Source organism: Heteronotia binoei, chromosome 12, assembly GCF_032191835.1.
Source record: "Heteronotia binoei isolate CCM8104 ecotype False Entrance Well chromosome 12, APGP_CSIRO_Hbin_v1, whole genome shotgun sequence".
Lineage (NCBI taxonomy): Eukaryota > Metazoa > Chordata > Lepidosauria > Squamata > Gekkonidae > Heteronotia > Heteronotia binoei.
The window spans coordinates 47,673,823-47,696,184 of NC_083234.1; the positions used below are offsets into that span (position 1 = coordinate 47,673,823).

Consider the following 22,362-nt stretch of genomic DNA (forward strand, 5'->3'; position numbering starts at 1 on the left):
AAAGGGCAGCTGTCAATAACCCAACCAAGCTCCGCTCCCAGAGGGAGATGATGCCTAAAACGTATCAGCCAATGCATAAACTCAAACCAATCAAAAAGCAGAGGGTGACCCGCATCCGGGCAACCCGTGGTGGAGGCGGTGTTTGGAGAGCGTCGCAATCACTCAGGGCGAAGGTTGGGGCGCACGAGAGTGAGAGTCCCGCCCACTCCACAGTTCCTAGCCTCCTAATTGGACTGGCGCTCTTTGGGGCCGCCTTGATTCCCGGGCCTGGATAGCTTGTTGGGTGGCTCGCGCTGGTGCCGCCGCTTGGTTGCTTCGAGGTGAGCGGCTGAAGGTGCAGCTGTGGCAGCATCCTCGCCTGTTGCTGGGGCCCTCAAAATGTCTGAGCTCAGGCAGAGGCTTGGCCGGGATGCTGACGGACAGCTTGACTCCGAGGAAAAGGTAGAGAGGCTGGCGGGCATGCGGGAGGTCTGCCCAAAGGAAACTTCGCGAGTGCGAATGCAAGGCGGAAACGGCAGCGGGGGCACGTTGGGGGTGGCTTGCAGAGTTTGCTCGAGACAGGGTTGTTTGGTGGGAAGAAGTGACGACGGAGGTTTCATTGTGGGAAGAAGGCCTGAGAATGGAAGGGGGAGCGGTTCACATTGTTGAAAGGCAGATTTTACCCTAGGGAGATTGCATCACCATCACCCGGGGAATACCTGTTATAACGGATATTGGGCTTTCAGTGCGCTACCAGCAGTTTCTAAAATAGCCTTGTCTCAGAGAGCCTGCGTACAAACGAGCGCGTCTCCCCCTTTCTCTCTCCTTAAAAGGGACTGTCAAATATCCCTTAACACCTGCATACGCAACGTGCAGCTAAGACCGCTTGAAACTAAATTCTTGCTGTAGCATGCATGGCTACCCCTCTGGATCTTGATTGAAATTTTTAAAACGTTTATTGTATAATCAAGTGTTTTGGGGTTTTTCAAGAAGTAGTTTGTGACTCACGACTAGAGCAGTAGGGTTGGGGTTTTTTTCTGAGTCAGTACCCAACAAGGCTTGCATCTATAGTTGATCATTCAGAAATGCTCTGAGCCATCTAGTTTTTAAGTACTATATACTTATCTACAGAGGTTTGCTCCACACAAGCTCTGTACAAGTCCAGTTTCTAATCTGGCATTGCCTTAAATGCTTATTGAAAATCACCCTAAATAAGCAACTCTAAATTCCATCTGCATTTTTCACTAAAGGGCAAAGGTGCATCTCCAGACTCTGAATTTATGCTTGCTTACTTGAGGCTAGGCTCCATTAAATACAGTAGGACTTACTTCTGAGTAAACATGCAGGCGAATGGTTATGGTCTTTGCTCTTGGTGCAGCTTGATGTTTTGCCTCTTGAACCCTTACTGCAAACCCATTAATCTGAAATGTGCCTAAACCCAAGTGGAAATCGTGTCATATGAAAGGGAAGGGGGTTAATGTTTTCCATTCAGTAATACCACAGTTTGAAACCCTATCTTCTAATTATGCAAAAGTCTGTAGGTTGTCCCTAATTTGAAACTTATTCTTCTGTGAGCTTCACTAACTGACTGTATTCTTGACTTCCGTTGGTACTGGGGAAATAATGCTTTCAGCCTGCTTTACAGCGTTGTTGGACAGAGTACTGAGATAATATCCATGCACATTCTAATGCACCATATAAAAAGCTAAGTTATTATTTTGTTGCAGTGAATATATATTTCATTGATCATTTATGCAAGATGTGATTTCCAGTCCCAGCAGAGCAGTGGGCTTACTAGGGTGTCTTGATCAAGTCACAGCTAGTCTAGTCTTTTTGTTCCCTGTAGTTAATAACAGAGCGTAAGTGCAGAGAGAAATGGAGATGTGAGGTCCCTACCTTAAATCTCTGGAATGTTTTTAAGAACAATGCCTAATAAATGAAAGGTCAGCTTTCAACAACCGTTTGCTTGGCCAGGATGTACACAAAAATTGCCAAACAGGTTTGGAACGGGAAAAAGTAGAATTCAAGTACTGGTGTGAGGGTTTTTTTTAAAAAAAAAATTCCACTGCAAGAACAGTGCAGTTCTCTGACATCTAATTCAGGGAACTTGTTGGCTGTTTTGCTGCTCCATCTGCTTCTCTTATTTCTCCAGATGAAGCCCAGAACAATCTCAGACCCTTCCCAAAGGGCTTCTAGCATTGCCTGAGTGGCCTCTTAATAATTTCCCTACCACTCTTTTCTGGGCCAGCTTGAGTGCATTATCTAAGATGGCTTTTGGGGGGGGTACTAAGGTATTATTAGTTACTTATTTAGCACATTTTATCTTGCATTTTCATCACAGAGTTCAGACTGGTATATTGCACTCTGTCCCGTTTCTGTTTAGTCTCTCCACGACCCAGCAAGATAGGCTAGGCTGACATAGAGGGCCACCCAGTAAACTGCTGATCAGAATGGGGACTTGAACCTTGGTCTCCGAGATCTCAGTCTGATCCCTACCACTACACCAGATGGGCTGTCAGTAAGTTTAGGGGAGCATTGGACCATGAGGGAGGGGTATCTGGCATCTCTTACATTGTTCTGAAGGATGTTGGAGCACAGCTCTTGGGGACCATATGATGCTGCAGACTGGGCCTCTTCTGCAGTTGACTGAGTGTGACAAGAGGGGATTGTGTCCCATCATATGCATCACTAAGAGGCTACCTTAGGCACATCTCTTGGGTTGTATCATGTAGCTAACTTGAACTAGAAAAATATCTTGGACTGGCTAGCTGTGGATGTCACACCTGATCTACCACTTTGGGAGTGGGATGTGTAGGAAAACATTCTTTATAGAAAACAGAAAGAGTAGGCTTATTTATACCCTGTCCTTCACTTGGAGTCTCAGAGGGGCTTGCAGTCTTCTTCCCTTCCTCTCCTTGCAACAGATACCCTGTGAGGTAGGTGGGGCTGAGACAGCTGCTGTTGTGAGAACAATTCTTAAGAGACCTGTGACTGACCCATAGTCACCCAGCAGCTGCATGTGGAGGAGTGCAGAATTAAATCCGGTTCTCCATATTGGAGTCCACTGCTCTTAATTACTGCACCAGACTGCCTCCAAGAGAGAAAGATGGAATGAACCCTTCTGCCTGCCATTCAAGCTTTCGGGAGGGGGGGGGGGGGGCGGGATTTCATATTTCCCTTTTGAAGCTCTTTCTGGAAGTTGTACAGCCCAAGTTTGGCTGCTTGATTTGAAGGCCTACCCCTTTGATAGGAGAGAGGGCCATCTAGCATGCAGTTTCCCAGGTCAGTCTGATCTCAGTGTAGAGGAAGGTTATGAAGTTATGTGCATGTGTTCCAAACAAATCTTGGCTCTGAGAGGGAGTCGCCAGGAGCTGAAAAATTTTAATTTCAGTTCCTGTTATATGCAATCCCATCCATGTTTATGTTAAAGCAAGTCTCATGGAGTCCCATGGTACTTTTTCACTAGCTGAAAATTAGGCAGCCTTGCTGTTACAAGATTGCATGCTCTGGGAATTAAGTGAAAAATGAGCTCTTTTTCTTCTTTTTGAAAAGGAAGAACTAAAACTTTTAACACCTTGCAGCATTTGCAAACTTAAATGATGACTCAGTGTTTGCTGACAAACCAGAGGTTGTTACAGGATCGCTGTTCTGTTAACGACCACAAAAGAGAATCCAAAGTATGCTCTTACGATTTTTTTTAAAAAAACCTTCAGTGACTGGAATTTAGAGGGCTGTATTGGTAGGAGTTTGGCAGAAGATCATTGCTGATGAGTATCATTGGGTACAAAGCCTCACAGGAGCTGCCTGTGCCTTTGCAGTATGCACTATGTTTGTGGCCAAGAAGGCTCAAGGACTATTTTTAAAAATAGCATTTAATTTCTCAGGTTTTTCCCAATGGGAGCTCTGTTAATTCCGCTTGAACATACAATCCTTCTTCCTGTTAGAAATATATGGCCAATATAGAACTCTGCTTTCTCCAAAGTAACTTTAAATAAACAATGCGGAAGCCAAGGAATAACCTTACTCATTGCTAAGCTGCTTTGAGCAGCCCTCTTTGATACTAGACACAGGAACTTCTCAGTCCTGTACAACAGCTTGTTTCAGACTTGGTACTTTGGACCCCTTCTCCATATTGATGCTGTGGCATCCAAGCAGATGGTTCTGGAACATAATTTGCTGGGCACACTCAGTTTATTCAAGGTACTGCCCAGATCTACTGGGCCTCTTCATTGCTCCATGCAAATTCAGAGCTTGTCTTGACCTAGAACGGACCTATAAGTCTTCTATGCGTGATGAACAAAGCCAGTGCAGTGAAAGATCTGACATCTTTCACGAAAACTGGTTTGTTATTCATGGTCCTTCCCACTGAGGAACTTCTGAGAACCTTCTGAGGAGTCTCGAGGTTCCATGGGATTTGCTTTAAACATCTGTGCAGTATTAAAGGTCTTCTAGGGCCTATTTCTGTAGTACCAACAGACAGTTAATTAAAAAATGCTGTCTATTTGCAACCAATTGTTGGTGATCCCAGGACTATGGTGTTTATAAGACAAGAGATGAGCAGACTCATCCTTCAGATAGCAACCCATGACTTCCTAGATAGTCTCGCATCCAAGCACTGACCACGATCAATCTTTCTTACCTTTCAAACTGGCTAGTGTGGGCTATTAAGTATGTGGAATATGGCCTGGACTTGGGAAATTTCTCCACTTTCCTGAAAGCTCACCTTGACTCTTTGTCCCTGACTTCCCAATATTGTCTTTAGACTTTTATTTCAAAGAGCATATTGAAGTAGATTGTATTAAAGTTATAATTTTTCTGTTGTTGCCTTCTTAATGGCTTGGTGTAGATACTGAAATTTTAGTGCGTTTTTGTTTAGTGTTAATTTTGCTCTGTTCCTGCATTTACTGCTTTTATGTTCTGTTAGCTGCCTTCTGTAATATTTTATAAAAAGGGAAGATAAAAATATTTTAAATAATGTATTCCATGGTTTGTTCTCAATTTCATTTATGTGACCTGTCTCAGAATCCTCTTTAGCCACCCAAGTTTGCATGCTTGTAGTGCATGCCTGAAGCGGATTCAGGTAGAATAGGGATATCTGTAGGTCAGTAATTGCCTATCATCTTTTTGCAGTTAGAAGTTCTATTGTAGGTCTATCCATGTGTAAGGTTGCCCTTGTCTTGAGTGGATTGTTTGTGCAGTGTTTAACAATCTTGTTTTAAAAGTGGCTTACTATAGTTTTGCTGTCCTAATCTGCTTTGAGATCAAGTAAAATTAGCTGGGTTTTAAAAGTGAAATAAGAATATACACTTCTGCCTCAAACCTGAAGACAATATTGTATGGCATTGTGAGTAGTATAGCCAGGAGTTCAGAAGATTGCCTGGCAGCCTTAAGTTCTAACTCAGGGGTGACCAACGGTAGCTCTCCAGATGTTTTTTGCCTACAACTCCCATCAGCCCCAGCCATTGGCTATGCTGGCTGGGGCTGATGGGACTTGTAGGCAGAAACATCTGGAGAGCTACCGTTGGCCACCCCTGTTCTAACTCTTTTAGGTGGCAAGCTAGACTTATGAGGGGAGGGGCTGAGAGAGCTCTGAGAGCTGTAACTGACCCAAGGTCACCCAGGCTTCATGTGGAGGATGGTGGAATTGAACCTGGCTCTCCAGATTAGAATCTGCTGTTCTTAACCATTACACTATGCTGGCTTCCAATCTGAAGACAGATGCTCATATAATAAGGCTTGTGTGCAGAATTTTGGGATGGGACAGAGCTTCAGTGTTGGTTCAAGGTAAGCTATGTAAAACATTCTGCTGCTAGTCCTGTTTACTCCAAAGGGCTTTGAACTAGTGCAGCTCTTTGAGGACTGGGTAGACTATCCTTTTAAAATCACAGTTTTAACTTGCAGCATAGTTCTGTGGGAGCTGCTGCTGGATCATTTCTCACCTGTACATAGGACTGCCAGTGCTCAGTTGAGAGCAGGGGATCCCCAAGTTTGGAGCCCCTCCTCCTGTTTCATGGCTATCAGAAAGCGGGGGAGGGGAGAAAAGAAGAATAGCTGAAGGGTGCTCTATTTATACCCTATGAAAATCAGTCCCCATAGGGTATAGTGGAAAATCGATCTGTTGATATCTGGGGCTCTGGCAGGAGGCTGTTTTTTGAGGTAGAGGTAGCAAATTTTTAGGATAGCTACTGGTGCCTCTCCTAAAAAAACCCCCCACTTTCAGAAAGATTGGACCAGAGGGTCTAATTCTGTGAGCCCCAGAAGAAGGTCCCCCCATCCTCCATTGTTACACTGTCCCTTTAAATGTATCTGCAGCTCACCCAGAACTTGCTGCAGAGTTCCCTCTTCCAGAGCCTCCCTTCCCTCTCTCAGAATCTCCTGGTAAGTCCCCTGCCCACTTGTCGGCTTCACCTGGCAACCCTACCTATAAACTAATTGGTGCATTGTGAATAGCTTCTTTGGGCACCGGCCACAATCATTTCCTTGTTTGTTTGAGCTTTGTACAGAAGTATCAGACTCTACGTCTTCCAATTCATTGCTCTTGGACTCTACTGTTGTTGTTCTTTTTCTCTGTTCCTGTATGTTGGTGTGCATATAAATACCTGCCAACTGAGGGGTCGGGCCTCATATGCACTGTTAAAAATCTGTTATCCTTTGCTATTTTGGCATATTGTGGTTTCCTTTGGGCTTGCCTGCAATAAGAGCCCCAGTTCCACTCCAAAAGGTAGAATTCTACAGACTGCAACAAGAGGGGGTTGACTTCCATGGCCTGTTGTCTTTCCCACCTAAGCACTCTTGAGTTCCTTGCTTCTTCCTCTGGTTCTCAGGAAATGTCTTTGTGTGCTGGCAGGATGTTGTGCAGTTCTGACTCTCAGGAAGAACTCCCTACAGCATTCCTCTGCCCCTCCCTGTAGTTGTTGTTTTGGCTTTCTTTTATGTCTGAGTGACCCTGATTATCACACTGCAAACAAGGTAAAAGTTGAAAATAAACCTTGCACTTGGTCTGTAGAAATGGCTTAATGGCCTTTCCAGATAAATAGCTTTCTGCTGTTGCTGCCAAGAATATTAAATTAGTATTGATAGCATCATTGGACTACTGTAAGCAACCCCCCCCCCCCAAAATCACATAAGTCTGTGTCTCCAAGAAGCTTGCTGTTTGAATGTAGATGATAAGGAGAGGCAAGTTTAATAGGGGATTTGTTTGAGTAAATGCAGTTATAGGCGCTGAAGTTTTGTTTCAGTTGGGGAGGAGGATGTGGGATATGCCCTTGTCAAACTGATGAAGCACTTTTTGGTCCTGGTAGCCCAGGTTTTCTAAAACCTCTTGCTTGTAAAAAGGGTCATTTTGTTACTGATACCTCAGCTACTGCTGAGAGGGTTGCTGGCAGACCATTTTCCCTGCTGTCTCCACACATCTTTGCAATGCTCTCCTCTCTTCCTTCACTGCCTGCATTTCTCCCTGTTGTTCATGCCATTTGGGTCAGGTCACATAAGTTTCCAACTCTGCATTCTAAGGGACAGTTTTCCTTTTAGGGTGTTGTGTGGACTACTCCAGATCATGACTGTGTGAAAAAATAAAGCCACTGTCTGTTGTCTCATACCAATATAAACTAAAAATACAGTGAGCTTTTCTGCACAATGAAATCAGCCATGATGTGGCACAAATGAAAGTGCTGAACCCTACTTTTCCCCCTTTTGCTAGAAAATACCTAACAATGGGGAGGGTCATGGGGAAATGGTGGTACATAGTGATGTTAGGATTTTGTCTATGGGAAGTTGTTTGAGTGTAGAGCTTCCAGCGTGTCCAAGGTTGGGTAATAACTGTCAAAGGTCTAAGAGGCCTTTATAATTCTAGCAACTAGGTTTTTTCCCCACTGCGACCAAATAATTATTGTCCTTGTCTAGTGTATATTAAAGTTATTGTCTTCAGGGACTAAAGGAAGCTCTTCATAAAATGGCCGCTCAAAAACTGTGTCACTGTTGCCTGTTAACAAGGAACTCATGTATAACACTGTCCAGAGTAAGGTACAGGGTGCAGCTTAATAATATCATTATATTTGTTCTTCAGCTTGTATCTCTTGGTCTTCTACAAGGTTTTGAAGTCTGGACCTAGCTGAGGGCTCTGGTAAAAAAGGAAGTAGAAAATTCAACCCATGGGCAGCACTCAGGGGATAATAATCAGTGCTTTCTAATACATAAAGTTATGAAGGTTGAAAGGAACCAGTTTTCCTCCTCCTCCTTTTTTGGGTGTGTGTGTGTATGTTTTTATAAAATGCCAAATGACCAATTGCATAAAAGCTTATTGCACACTGAGCAGTTTTTGACACTCCACAAAATGTAACTAGCTGCATGTGAGAATAAACCATGTTTGTCCTAACCAGAAAACATTTCCCCTTGCCTGTTAATCAACTAAAGCATCAATTGACTGATCTCCTGGTGAAGCTGGTAGCCCTGCTTCAGGGCTCCATTAATCCACTTTAATGCTTGTCAGCGGAGTGTTACTCTTTCCATTCCCTTCGTGGGGGTACCCCTACCCCACATGACCAGCACAAAAGTCCTCTTCTCACTAGGCTTCTGCAAGAAGTTCCAGGGGCAGATCTGGGGCAAAAGCTTGGCATATGGAGAAGAGTAGGTGATGAGGTCTTGTTTTGATTGGCTAATACATTGAGCCAAAAAATTCTCTCTCTCTCAACAGCTATTGTTTTAGTGCTAAATTATGAGTCTCTAATGAGACAGGTGGGCAAACTCTTTTTTCCCCCAAGATGTAGCAGAGAAAAGAATCAATGCTATAAAAGGAAATGAGTTCATTTTGCTCTCCTGGAGTTTTGCTTGAAGGTTTATATGCAGTCTGGTTTTAGTGCTTGTGAGATTGCTGGAGGAAATGGTCGCAGAGTAGGTGTGGTAGCAGTCTTTTTTTGTTTTTGGTTTATGCTTTAACACTTAGAGAAGAGTCAGCAGCAGCTGCTTTTCTGGATGTGCAGAAAGAGAGCAGATCAGTAAGAAAAAGTCGCCCTAATGGTTATGAATTGTAGTCAGGTTCCTGCCAAGTTGCAGTATGACCGATTGTGGAGGGTTAGCCATGTTGCTGTGTTGTGGTGAAGATGCTTGTGGTATCTTAAAAACTACTCTGTTTTGGCACAGATGTATAATGTAATTTTTTTTCCTGCTGGTCCTGTATTTTCACCCCATGATTGGCCTTCAGTTTAGCTATCATTATATATCATTATATATATCCATCCATGCGGGCTATGGCTTGTTTTGTTGTTTCCACAGGTTTGTCAACAAACCGGCAGAAGTGGTGTGGGCTCTAGAAACAAGCCTTGTCTGTGCAAGTGTGATTTATCACGGGGTGGAAGAGGCTTCCAAAACTGCTTATGTTCTAGGATGCAGCTGCTACTTTGTTCTCACTGAGGCTATAAACCTTTAACTGGGCTGGATCATTTCAGAAGGCAGGTGGGACATGCATAACCGAATGCTCCTCCATGATGCAAAAGAGAAATTTCTTTCTTTAATTTATTTATACTCCACCTTTCTTCCCAATGGGAACCCAAAGCAGCTTGTATCATACTCCTTTCCTCCATCATCATCATCATTAAACAAACCTTTAATGGCATAGTAATAAAATAAAGCAGGGATAAACAGTCCAAGAACTAGTTATCTAAAAATATAAAAAAGTGTCACAACCGACCGGAATCCACTGAAGTTTAAAAGGCAGAGCAGGTAGACAGAATAGATCTATATTTTATATCCTCTAGTTCTTAACTTCCATACACATGACAGTAATTGTAATTGTAATGTTAATTACTGTAGTTGTAATTAACTATGATAAAACCAAGGTAATGTCTTTTAATAAATCCCCCAAAGTGAGATGCTGGTCAATGAATGGACCATGTCTGTCCCAAGTTTCCTCCTTTAGATATTTGGGGATGGTGACACAAGCCTCCGGTGCCAGGGAGGCCCATAGTAATTATGTGGCGGACAAAGGAAAAAAGACGGCTTTGGGTATTATAAAGTTCTTTAGGTCAAAGGGGGGAAATTTTGTTCCAGCTGCTCTTAAGCTTTTCCAATTTAAGATCATACCACAATTACTGTACGGAACTTTTCTAGGCCCTTCTTAGTCTTGTTTTTTGCCTTCAGAACGGGTCCAATCTAAATTTTTAAGAGCAGTATTAAAGGTCCCAAATTGTGTCTCAAGTTCTACGATTCGATTAGAAACAGGGATGGTGAAAATAACTGCCAGAATAACTCTTTCTTCATTAAACCTTTGGTTTAAGATATACAAAAACTCTTGTGGTCTTTAACCGTTAATTTTGCAGGATGATTTTCAGTCAAGCTGGCTTAAAGAAGTCCAAACTAAGTTAGCTCAGCTCAGACTTTCCCCTGATACAGTTTTTCATTTGGGCCATGATACAGCTAGACAGCTTTTTAAGCAGAGTGGAATACACGGAACGTTAGATTGACATCTCCAAATTACCAAACTTCATTGTTGCCTCCCAAAGACTTTACTTTCTTCAACCGGCTCCCTATCTGTATAGCCTGGAGAATGCCAATCAGAGAAGGGCCTTTTTTCTTGCAAGGTTAGCTGTACTGCCATCAGCAGTGGTCGAGGGTAGATATAATAACATCCCTCGAGCTGAGAGAGTTTGTCCCTGTAATGTTGGTGCAATAGAGACAACAATGCATGTTTTACTTCATTGCCTGATATATAATGATATTTGTTTGATATTTATTTCTCCAATATTATCAAAAGGTTCCAAAATCTCCAACAAAGAGATTTTTAATAAATTTCTTTCTGACGAGAACCCGGAGTTTAGTAAAAAAAAAATTGCGAAATTCTGTACTCAAGCAATGAAATTGCGCTCCATTTATGTTTCTCAAGGAAATGTGGGAAGCTGAATTTCATACCTGTCTTACTAGAGCTATAAATCTATGTATTTAATTTTAGTAAGTTTTAATAATTTTATTGTGTAATCATTTTCCTTGCGTGATCATTATGATATTTATATATTTCTCCCAGCTCCATTTTCTCCATTACTGCAAACATAAAATCCCAATTTAAATTGTGAAATGCTTTCTCTGCGTCCGCAAAGAATAATGCTACTTCCTTTTCTGGATGTCTTTCATAATACTCTACAGTATTTACAACAATTCTGATATTGTCTCTTATTTGCCTTTTGGGAAGAAACCCCGCTTGATCTTCCTTTATAAAGTTTATCAAATATTGTTTAAACCGTTCTGCCAAGATTCTTGTATATATTTTATAGTCATTATTTAATGAAATTGGTCTATAATTTTTTACGTTCGTAACATCTCTGTCTTCCTTTGGAATCAACGAAATAACAGCTTCCTTCCACGTATTTGGTATTTTCCCTTTTGTTCTTATCATATTCATCAATTTCTGAAGTTTCGAGATTAACTCCTCTTTGAGGGTTTTAAAAAATTTAGCTGTATATCCATCCGGCCCAGGTGCTTTTCCATTTTTCATTGCATTAATTGCTGCTTCAATTTCTATTTTTTCAATTGGATCGTTCAAAACTTTTTGCATATTTTCTGCTAAGGGTGCTATTTTTATATTTTGTAAATACTCATCCATCTTTTCTTTCCTTATTTTAACACCTTTAAATAACTTGACATAATACTTAAAGAATTCTCTTTTTATTCCTTCTTTTTTTTTTTTAATGTCCAAAAACTTTTTTATTGAATTTAGTAAACATACAAATAAAGCAATCAATGACTGTATCTGCAATCATTCTTTGTGTATAAGCATAGCATACCAGCAGAAAACAGAATATATATATATACACAAAATACAAACAAAACAACACATACATACATTCACACATACATACATACTTGGCAGCTGAATTAAAAAATAAGTACTCTGTCCATATGTTAATTACATCAAATTAATAATGTCATAATATCTACCAGGAATACATGTACGCATCTGATCTACAGGACTAAAAGAAAATTTAAGAAATGGAAGCCACTTGTACATCAGAGAATCGTTACCTTCTGAATTATTTATATTGCATAAACTATCTGCTATCTTGTCCATAGTATAGACCTCCCAGATTTTAGCATACCAGGCTTTAACTGGAGGAATATTGGGAGATTTCCAAAATTGGGCTAACACCATTTTAGCAGCAGCTAGTAAAAGGGATATCAGGGATTTATTGAGAGAAGTAATAGAAATACCTTTCCAACAGTCAAGCAAAATGAGTTCCAATCTTAAGGGTAAACTATAGCCCGTGATATCCTTGATTTTTGCCACAATTACTGCCCAAAACGACTGCACCCTCGGGCAAGACCACCAGCAGTGTATAAATGTGCCCACCTCTCCACAATTTTTCCAACATTTGGAGGATTGATTTATCGCCATATGGCTTAATCTCTGAGGTGTTAAATACTACCGGAACAAAATTTTTTGAGTTTGTAATTGTATATTCAATGATTTTGAAACAAACGAAGGAGATGACCAGATTTGTTGCCAAACATCCTCCTGAAAATTAATTGAACTATTCCTTTGCCAAATTTCTTGATAGGATAACAAATCAACAGCATCAATGTCTAGCAAACCCTTATAGATAAATTAAATCAGTCCCTTCCGCTTTAAAAAAGGAGATTGTAGCAAGGATTCAAAGAAAGTAAGAGGTCGATTGAAATTGTATTTCTTTGAGAGTGATGTCACCAAGTTGTTAATTTGCAAGTATTCAAACCATGGGATTTTTGTCCCACCAGTTTTCTCTTCTAAAGATTTTTTGTCGAGCACTTTTCCATTGGACAAAATATCCACAAACCTATAAAGATTATATTTTTTCCAAATTGGAAAAGACTTGTAAAAAAACCCCGGTTGAAACCAAGAAACATCCATAAAATGAGATAGTGGAGACATAGGAGGGGCTAAAAAGAGGCGGCGTTTGTCCCAAATCTGAAAAATGGCTTTAAGGAAAAGGTTGGAGGAGATATTAGGAGGTCTCTTCTTTGGAAATTCCCATAATGTAGATTGAAACGATTTGTTATTTAGATAGGTATCTTCTAGGACCTTCCAGCCTGAATTTAAATCAGCATCATGGTATCTGACAAGGCCTCCTAAAATGGCAGCTTCATAAAATTTATGCAGATCCGGAAGAGCCAGACCACCTGAGGATTTAGAACGAATAAGAGTTGCATACCCTATTCTAGATAAGCCCTTGTTCCAAATGTATCTTAAGAACGAACGACGCCAACCCACAAATAAGTCCTCAGGAATAAGAATAGGAATGGCTCGAAATAAAAACAGAAATTTGGGAAAAATAAAAGATTTAATAATCTGAATTTTTTCATTCCAGGGAATGAGTGAAGAATTTTTATTCTTTTGCATAGTAAGAATGTCCTTAATCAATAAATGATGATTGACTTTAAAAATATCTCCCAATTTTAAAGGTATATTGATCCCCAAATATGTCCAATATCTATCCATTTTTTTGAAGTGATAATTTGAGTAGATGGAATCTTGGAGAGCATCTGAAATTGTGATGGGATAAAGAATGGTTTTAGATGGGTTTACTCGAAGACCCGATATAGAAGAAAATACAGATAATAAATCAAAGACAGCTGGTAAAGAAGTCTTAGGTTTTGTAACAAAAAGCACTAGGTCATCTGCAAACAAAGACACCTTAATTTGTTTCTTTCTAATAGGGATACCAGCAATAATATTGGTATTACGGATAGCATTAGCAAGAGGTTCAATTGCGATTGCAAAAAGCAGAGGAGACAAGGGGCAACCTTGCCTCGTCCCTCTGAAAAGATTAAATTCTTCAGAATCCAAATTATTAATAGAAAGAATAGCAGAAGGCGACTTATATAAAGAATGGATTATCTTCAGAAAATTCGGGCCAAAATTCATTTTCTGCAGTAAGGTTGTAAGATAAGGAACTTCAACGGAATCAAAGGCTTTTTCAAAATCAATAGACAAGATAAAGGAAGACTCAATATTAAATTTCCAGCAGTATTGAATAACATCAAGGACCATTCTAGTATTGTCCGTTAACTCACGGTGTGGGATAAAGCCCGATTGGTCAGGATGAATGTAGTTCCCTATAAAAGTATTAAGCCTAGCCACCAGGGCTGCTGTAAAAATCTTGTAATCGCAATTAAGGAGCGATATCGGCCTGTATGAACTAGGGTCTAGCAAGTCTTTGTCTTTCTTTGGAAGAAGAATGATTTTTGCCTGTGACCAAGTAACTGGAAAAGAACCAGACTGTACAAACTGATTACAGGCGTCCGCCAAGATGGGAGCCAACAAAGTATTAAAAAATTTATAAAATTCTGGTATAAAGCCATCTCGGCCTGGAGATTTATTGGATTTCATAGACTTGATAGTCTCCTGTATTTCAAGTGCAGTAAAAGGTTTGTCCAAAAGGGATTTAACCTCAGGAGAAACAGGCTTAATAACTGAGTGAGTGTCTAAAAAAGATGAAATAAGGTCTGATGCTGGGAGGAATATAGAGATGAATAGTATTTTTTAAAAACTCCTACAATATCCTTAGTGGAATGTTTCAAGGTACCGGATTTAGAATGAATGGAAGAAATAGCCATTGAGGATATTCTCTTTTTAACCTTCCATGATAGGAGTTTAAGGGATTGAGGAGTTCGAAACCAATATTTTTGTTTTATATAAGCCATTTGTTTTTGAATCTTGGAGACGTCAAAAGATTCTAATTTTTTCCTTTCTATAAGAAGTTTTGAATAAGTTTTTTTGCTACCAAATTTTTTAAATTTCTCTTCCAATTTGGTAATGTTGGCAACCAAATCTGATCTAATTTTGTCTTTTTCTTTTTTATACGAAGAGGCAATAGCCAAAAATCTGCCACGAATTACAGCTTTAAACGAGTCCCAAACTATATGCTGAGGTACTCCACACTCAGTATTGAATTGAAAAAATTCTTTAATGTCTTTTTCAATGGAATCTGTAACCGATTTCATAGACAGAAGTTTACTATCCAATCTCCAATTAAAAGAAAAAGATCTTTCAGTGATTCCTGACATATAACCTTCCAACCATGCATGATCAGACCAAATCATTGGGCCAATGTCTACTTTAAAAAAAAGGTTAGAAATAGAATCCGAAACTAAAAGAAAATCTATTCTGGAATAAGTTTGATGACGAGAAGAAAAGAAGGTATAGTCTCTTTCTTTTGGATGCCTGCTTCTCCAAATGTCTGACAGATTATAGGATTGAAAGATTTGAGCTAAATCATTTTGGCCATTCGAATCTTTTGATTGAGACCATTTATTGGCAGATAGAGGTAGCAGGCTTTTTTGAGATCTATCTAAAGAAGGATTGACAACATAGTTGAGATCTCCTCCCAAAATAATGGGCCCTTTATGAAAAGTTTGAAGTTGTGACAACGTATCTTTAATAAATGCAATTTGTCCATCATTTGGAGCATACACCGATGCCAGAGTATAAGGGCTACCATTAAAGACCCCATTGATAAAAATATACCGACCCCTAGGGTCAATTGAGGAATTTTCAAAAGTGAATTGGACTGATTTACCTATTAAGATGGCCACACCTCTTGCTTTGGAGGACCCGTAAGCTTGAAATTGATGAGCAAAAAATTTTGACTGGAAGACCTTGGGCTGGTTACCCTTAAGGTGAGTTTCTTGCAAAAAAACTATATCTGGTTTCTGATGAGAGATGGCAGAGGCAACCCGTTTTTTCTTAATTAAATTATTTAGCCCATTACAGTTTAGAGATAGAAATTTCAAGTGGCACTCTGCCATAATTGAAAGAGGAAATAACCAAGGTTATCAAAATTATTGCAATTCATAGCTTTGAACCCAGGTGCCACCAGGATAGCTAGAGGCGAATCCTGTAGATCAAATTTCAAAGGTATGAGGACAGATTTCAGATCAAAGGCTTTAAAAAACTTCCAACTAAATCCATAATAATTCAATACAGTTATGCTGCCCGTAACACAAACAAAAAACCATAACCAACACCAGTGGTCTAGCATTAACAGACACTAGCCACTAACTCACCCTCCAACTCTGTTAACCCAAACTTGGGAAAACAACAACTATTTACTTAAAAGGATAAATTTGAAGCGGAAGTCTTCGTTACTGAAGACACCACACAACTAGCAACAACTACCAAATGGAGCTAATTAAAAAAAACTGAAGTTCTCCATTCTCCCTCTCTGCCAAAAATGCTTATATTTAACACTATCAACCCAGCAAAAATAAAATTTATAAACAGAATAACAGAGCCGAATGTATAGAAAGTTTATAATGAAAGGCCAAACAAAGCTGATCGAGTCAAGGCTAAAATGCCTAGAAAGCCACATATAATAAAACCTGTGCCTTTTACCAACTCAGGTTAGTGAATTAAAGATAATTACAGGCAAACTAATATACCATGTGTAACAGCATCAGATCTCGATCACAAAGTTATTGTAAGACTTAAGACACTATGATAAAAATACAATGAAACTTTAAACAGAACTATGAACGCTATTAAATACTGGTCTCCCCAAACACTCCCCACCAACTATCCTTCAGCCACTTATAAGCCTATGTAGGGAGATATGATGGTGATGGAAACAAGTTTCCAAACCTTCATAGTAGCATAAGGCACAAACTGACACACACATACATTCCCTACCCACCCTCTGTCTCACAGATTCATTTCCATTCAACAATTCACACAGGAAGGGAAAAGGTCCTGACAATTCATTAACTCATAGTAGAAAGAAATATATTGATATAAAACCCTAATCATACTATTCAAGTTTCTCACTCTGATCTACCCCCCCTCACTCACTCTCTCTCCCTCCCTCTCTCCCACTCCCTCACTCAACACCCAGCCTCCCCATTCCAGCTCCTACTCAAACCATATATTCCAAGTCACCCCATTCTTCCAATCATGCATACCCAATCAACCAAGAAGATTTCCTTTAATGAGTTGATTTGAATTAATAACTCCCTCACATTCATAACATTGTGTTCAAAAGATATAAATAACCAAAAAAGGGGGGGGGGAACCCCCCAATTTCGTATATAAACATTGCTTCATAGGCACGAAACAATCATCAGCATATTTCTAAGCCGTGACAGAGTTACACGTAGGCAAAGCTTATAAGTCAGCAGTTCAGTAGGCAAAGCTTATATGTCAGGAAAAAAAAAAAGGGGGGGGGGGACGTCAAGAATCCACACAAAAAAGGGAAGATTTCTGCATAGCAACAGTTCCAGCGTTTAGCTTCTAGGAGAAACAGGCCGATCAGGACGGTTCATAGGCACACGACGCCATCTAGTGTCTGAAGTTATTGAGTGAACATGTGAGACTGCTTCTATAAGGCCGGTGGGAACAAGAAGATTCAAATCTCTCAGCATGCTTAGGCCTGAGTCAAGGCCTCCAGCGACAAACGACCGATCCTGTACAGTAACTTGCAGCTTGTACGAAGCAACCCATCGATATCTGATGTTTTCCCTGTTCAGGATTTCAATAATTGGCTTCAAAATTTTCCGCCTTTGCAAGGTTTCAGAAGACAAATCCTGTAGAATTTGGATGTTGTAATCTCCTAGCAGAAGTGGATTTATAGCCCGGGCTTTTTGCAGCAGCTTGGATTTAACTGAGGCAGAAGAGAAACGGACTAAAATGTCCCTAGGCAACGAAGTTTTCTGTGTGCGCAAAGGGCCAATTCTATATGCAGCCTCCAGGGCACAAAGATCAGATTCAGAAAAACCCAATGCCTTTGATAGCCAGGAGGCTATAAGAGATTTTAGGTCAGAGGGAGAGGCAGAGTTCTCGGGGAGCCCGCGAATTTTAACATTCCCCATTTTCAGTTGGTTCTCAAGTGCAATAATTTTATCAGTGGCCCATTCATCTCTTTTATAAAAATACTGAGTGTCCTCCTGCACAGCACATGCCATGTTAAAAGCAGAATCTGCAGTCTCTGCCACCTTCTCGAAGGACGTTTTGAAACCCTCCAACTGAGCAGAAAGGGGCTGGATCATGGCAGATATTTTGTCAGTCATATTTTTTTCCAGTTTTTGAAAAGCCTCCATTACCTCAGAACGAAATGAAGCTAGGTCTGCTGCTGTGTTTTCCCCTTCTCCCGACGCCATCTTGCTTGCAGGGCTGCTTGCTTTTCCTGAGGCCTTAGCCTTAGGCTTTTTGGGAAAATAGTCTTTAACAGAGTTCCTTGAGTTTCTTTTTGATCTGGATTTTTGACCATCTACTGTTCCCATACTAATTAAAGAAAAGAAAGAAAACAAACAACAACGCTGGGCGCTTGCTTAAGTGGATTTGGCAGGGGTAAGTAAGGAGCTCTGTTTTCAGGCGTCCATTCCCTATGCGTGCGACGCCACGCCCCCATTCCTTCTTGATCTACCACCTCTCTTCCATCCACCACAATTTTATTAATAATTTTACTTTCTCTTTTTCTTCAGTTGCCCAGGCCAAATATTTTTCGGGTTTGTTTGCTCTCTTGAAAGATTTCTGCTGCAATCTTTTCAGTTTCCATTCCAGTTCTTTAACAAATGTCTAATTTGTGTTTGTAATATTATAATCTCCCTTATAATTTTCTTTTTCCCTGGCCTTTTCTCAGTTCCCCTTTTTTCTTTATTTCATTTTGAATGTCCAACATCTGTTTTTCTTTTGCCCTCTTATCTTTGTTATTCAGTGTAATCAATATTCCTCTCATTACTGCTTTATAAGCATCCCAGACCATCTGAAATTCTATATCCTCTTTATCGTTTATTTGGAAGAAAGCTTTAGTTTCATTTTCTAGAGATGTCACTATTTCTTTATTCTGTAGTAAATCTTCATTCAATCTCCATCTTCTCAATTTAGACAGTTTTGTAATCCACATTATTGGGTTATGGTCAGTCCCAATTTTAGGTAAAATCTCTATTTTCTTTGTTATAAGGCCTAAGTCTTTAGTGCCCCACAACATGTCAATTCTGGGAAAAGTTTTATGTCTTGCTGGAAAAAAGGTATAGTCCTGCACTTCAGGATTAAATTTCATCCATATATCCTCCAAATTTTCTTGTTTGACCAATTCAAAAAAAGACTGGCAATTTTCCTTCCTTGTTATTTTTTCTTCCCCAGACCTATCCAGTGTGTTCTTAATTGTTCCATTAAAGTCCCCTATTATCAAAACTTGGTCATAAGTCAGTTCATCAAATTGTTGTATAATGCCTTTTAAAAAAGCATCCTTTGCACTGTGTTTTTTGCATTTAATATTCTACCGCTACAAATCTTCCATCTTCATCTTTAAACACTAATTTCGGCTCCAATTCTTGTTTAATATAGAAAATCACTCCCCTTTTCTTCTGTTCAGCCAAGGAATAAAATTCTAGTTCCAATTGTTTATTCCATAAAAATTTGTAATCCTTTTGTTTGATATGCACTTTTTGTAAACAAACTATATTACAATTTTGCTTTTTAATCCAATGAAATGTTGCCTTTCTTTTTTGTGGTGAATTTAGTCCATTTACATTCCAAGATAATAATTTGTAATCCATCATGTTGCAAATTCTTTATGTTCTTCATAAAACCTACGCAGTTCCAGTGTGCTTGTAATTGTAATCCTTTTTCCTTGCAGCTCAAAGCTCAGATCTTCAGGTATTATCCATCTATACCTCATTTCATTGTCACGTAGTTTTTCTGTCAATTTTTTGTATGCTTTTCTGTCATTTATCACTTGTCTTGGCAATTCTTTCATGAGTCTTACTCTGCTGCCTCCCACTATCAATATTTTTATTCAAGATTTTTCCCAGCATTTCTTTTGTCATATATCTTATAACCACATCTCTTGGTAGATTATTTTTCTTGGCATATAGTGAGTTCACTCTATACATATAGTCATACATGCTTCTAGTTCCTTCAGGATCTTCCTCCAAAAATTCTGCAATTATTCTTATTATATATCCTTTCAAATCATGCTCTTCATCCTCAGGTACTCCTCTCAGACGTATCTGGGTTTCCATCAATTTGCAGTCATGAATTGCCACCTTTTCTTGCATTTTTAGCAAGGTGGAATCATGTACTGTCACTCTCTCTTCCACCTCTTGCACTTTCTTTGATGTTATCACAGTCTCATTTCTGAGATCTTCTATATCTTTCCTTAGCTCTTCAATGTCTTTTCTGATTTTTTTTAGAAGCAGTTATCATGTCTCTCACCCCTTTCATCATCCTGGCTTCCATTACTTCTAATTGTTCTTGCATTTTCTCCATTGAGGCAGTCCTTGCACGGGTTAACTTATGCTCTGACATTTAAAAAAAACATCGAAAATTTTGACCTCTCCAAATTAAATTTAAACTATCAGGTTTGATAGAGTAAGGCGTGCCCTTTTCAATAAGCCTAATTTTGCCGTCCTCAGAGCCTCCTGGGCTCAGATATTAATTTTTAAAGTTTTTATTTCTTCCAAAATGGCGATCGCGACTTTCTGCTTCCCTTTAAAAAAAATTTCCTTCAAAAGGCTTCTAAAATAATTATCAGCGATAATGTCCAATAGTATTTACCTTATAATTGTCACCTCTGTCAGCTTCACCTATTTCTAATGTCCCGAACACTTTAAAAACTTTATTTAAACTTTGACCTCCTAGCAATGGCCGCCGATGTTTTTCTATGATATTATAGTCCTAGAGGAGGCTAGCTGCTTCAATGATTTCCCTCTTCCATCCGACACTTCCTGCTTTTCTTGTCACCAAATCCCGTTTTCACTGGTAAAAAGATCTCACGATGTTTGACGTATTTCCTGTGTTGACTGTGAGAGGTGCAAATCTGTGACGATGGGGCTTTTTCACCAAAACTGCAAGTAGACAAAACAATAAATTCCTTTCCACTTTTTAGCACTGTCCTTTAAATTTAAAAGTTCAAATTTCGCTGCTTCTCCCCTTCTTCCAAGCTTTCTGAGTCTCTGTTTCCAACCTTCTGGTTTTATTTTGTTTAACATTAAATAGTCCCAGAATGAAGATAGTCATCAGTACCTTTTTCTGCAGTTATCCAGATCCAACACCCGTCTTGTATAGCTTTAGATGTTTAGCAGTCTCAAAGAAGGTTAGGATCCTGTCGAGCTCATGTCAAATAAATGACTCTGGAAACTTCTGCAGATGATGAATATGCAACTTGTCTCCGGAGACCCCTCAAAGGAGCTTCCCCCCCGGGACTCCCTTTTAGCCAAGGTAAATCTCCTCAGAGTTTCCTGTGCATATCTTGGACTGATCTCTGACTGAGAAAAGTAGGCAGCAGGCATTAAATTGCCCTCCACTACCCCGAACAGAAGCCCCAGCCTGCTCCCCTTCTGAGAAGCAATTCAGCTCGGCATTTTCCAACCCCGGAAGTCCCCGATATTTATATATTTCTATACTGGCCATGGGCTGTTGTTAAATCTGATCTAATGATTTCCTGAACAATTTGTGGGTCGTTGGTTCATTCAGTTTGGAAAGACATGGAGCAGCCCCTAAGAGGGCTAGAAAGTACAGGCACGCCACAACATGCCCGGTGCAGTGACATTACCTGGAAGTAACATTATTGCCCTGGGCACCTCTCTGGGGGGTGCTCTATCATTTGGGGGGGGGGGGGAACTCTATGAAAACCATAGAGTTTTCCCTCAAGTGACAGAGCATCTCCCGGCAACATGCCAGCATGATAATATCACTTCCTGGTGATGTCATTGCACTGGTCATGTCTCAATGTGAGGAAGATCCCCTGCCAATGATGACACATATGAACCACCCCAAAACAAGCTATTTTATTTTTTTTTCGTGCACAGCACCATTTGCTGAACTAGTTTGTAACAAACCACAAATCAGCCATTTTTAACACAAATTGCAATTTGTACTTTGATTCATGCCCATGTCTACTGAAGACCATGCAATGTGATCAGATTGCAGACCACAAATAATGTGAGTCATGAATTTGCAAATGGTGAGGACCTAGTTTAATATCTGAGTCTTCCAATAGATCGTTAGTGGAAAGTTATTTTGAATTATAATTCTGATTTTAAGCACTGTCTTGTTTGAATTCTCAGAATGATTAGCGGTGGTATGTGTCTAGCATAGCTGGTCAATGAGGTTATAATATTTCACATATGTGAGTTATCACGATTTTGTGTGCAAATTGTCAGTAACAAGGGAAGCAGATAATAATGTGGGTGTGTAAGAAAGGCAGAGTGAAGAAGAGGTGGTTGCCATAGAAACTTCTTGGCTAGACCAGAGTTCAGCACATCAGTAAGCAGCTCATTTGGCTTTCAGAAGCTGCTGGTTTGAAGGTCGTGACGTGTGATTTGCATTGGAGATGTAAAGATGGTGTCAATTAACAGGTCATCCTGCTTCCTTTCTTCTCTCCTCCCATCCTATATTAAGAGCATGTTATAATTCTCTTACTTCCA

The 22,362-nt window shown here is 39.9% G+C and overlaps 1 protein-coding gene across 1 annotated transcript in view; it reads left to right on the top strand.

The window, feature by feature from the left end:
- Positions 1–293: 293 nt before the first annotated feature.
- The window catches only part of CDS2 (CDP-diacylglycerol synthase 2), a 45,149-nt gene continuing 23,080 nt past the window's right edge, over positions 294–22,362 (top strand). The window contains exon 1 of the mRNA XM_060251066.1: positions 294–441. Coding sequence (XP_060107049.1) covers positions 379–441 — 63 coding nt within the window. The 5' untranslated portion in view covers positions 294–378. The remainder of the gene's footprint in view (positions 442–22,362) is intronic.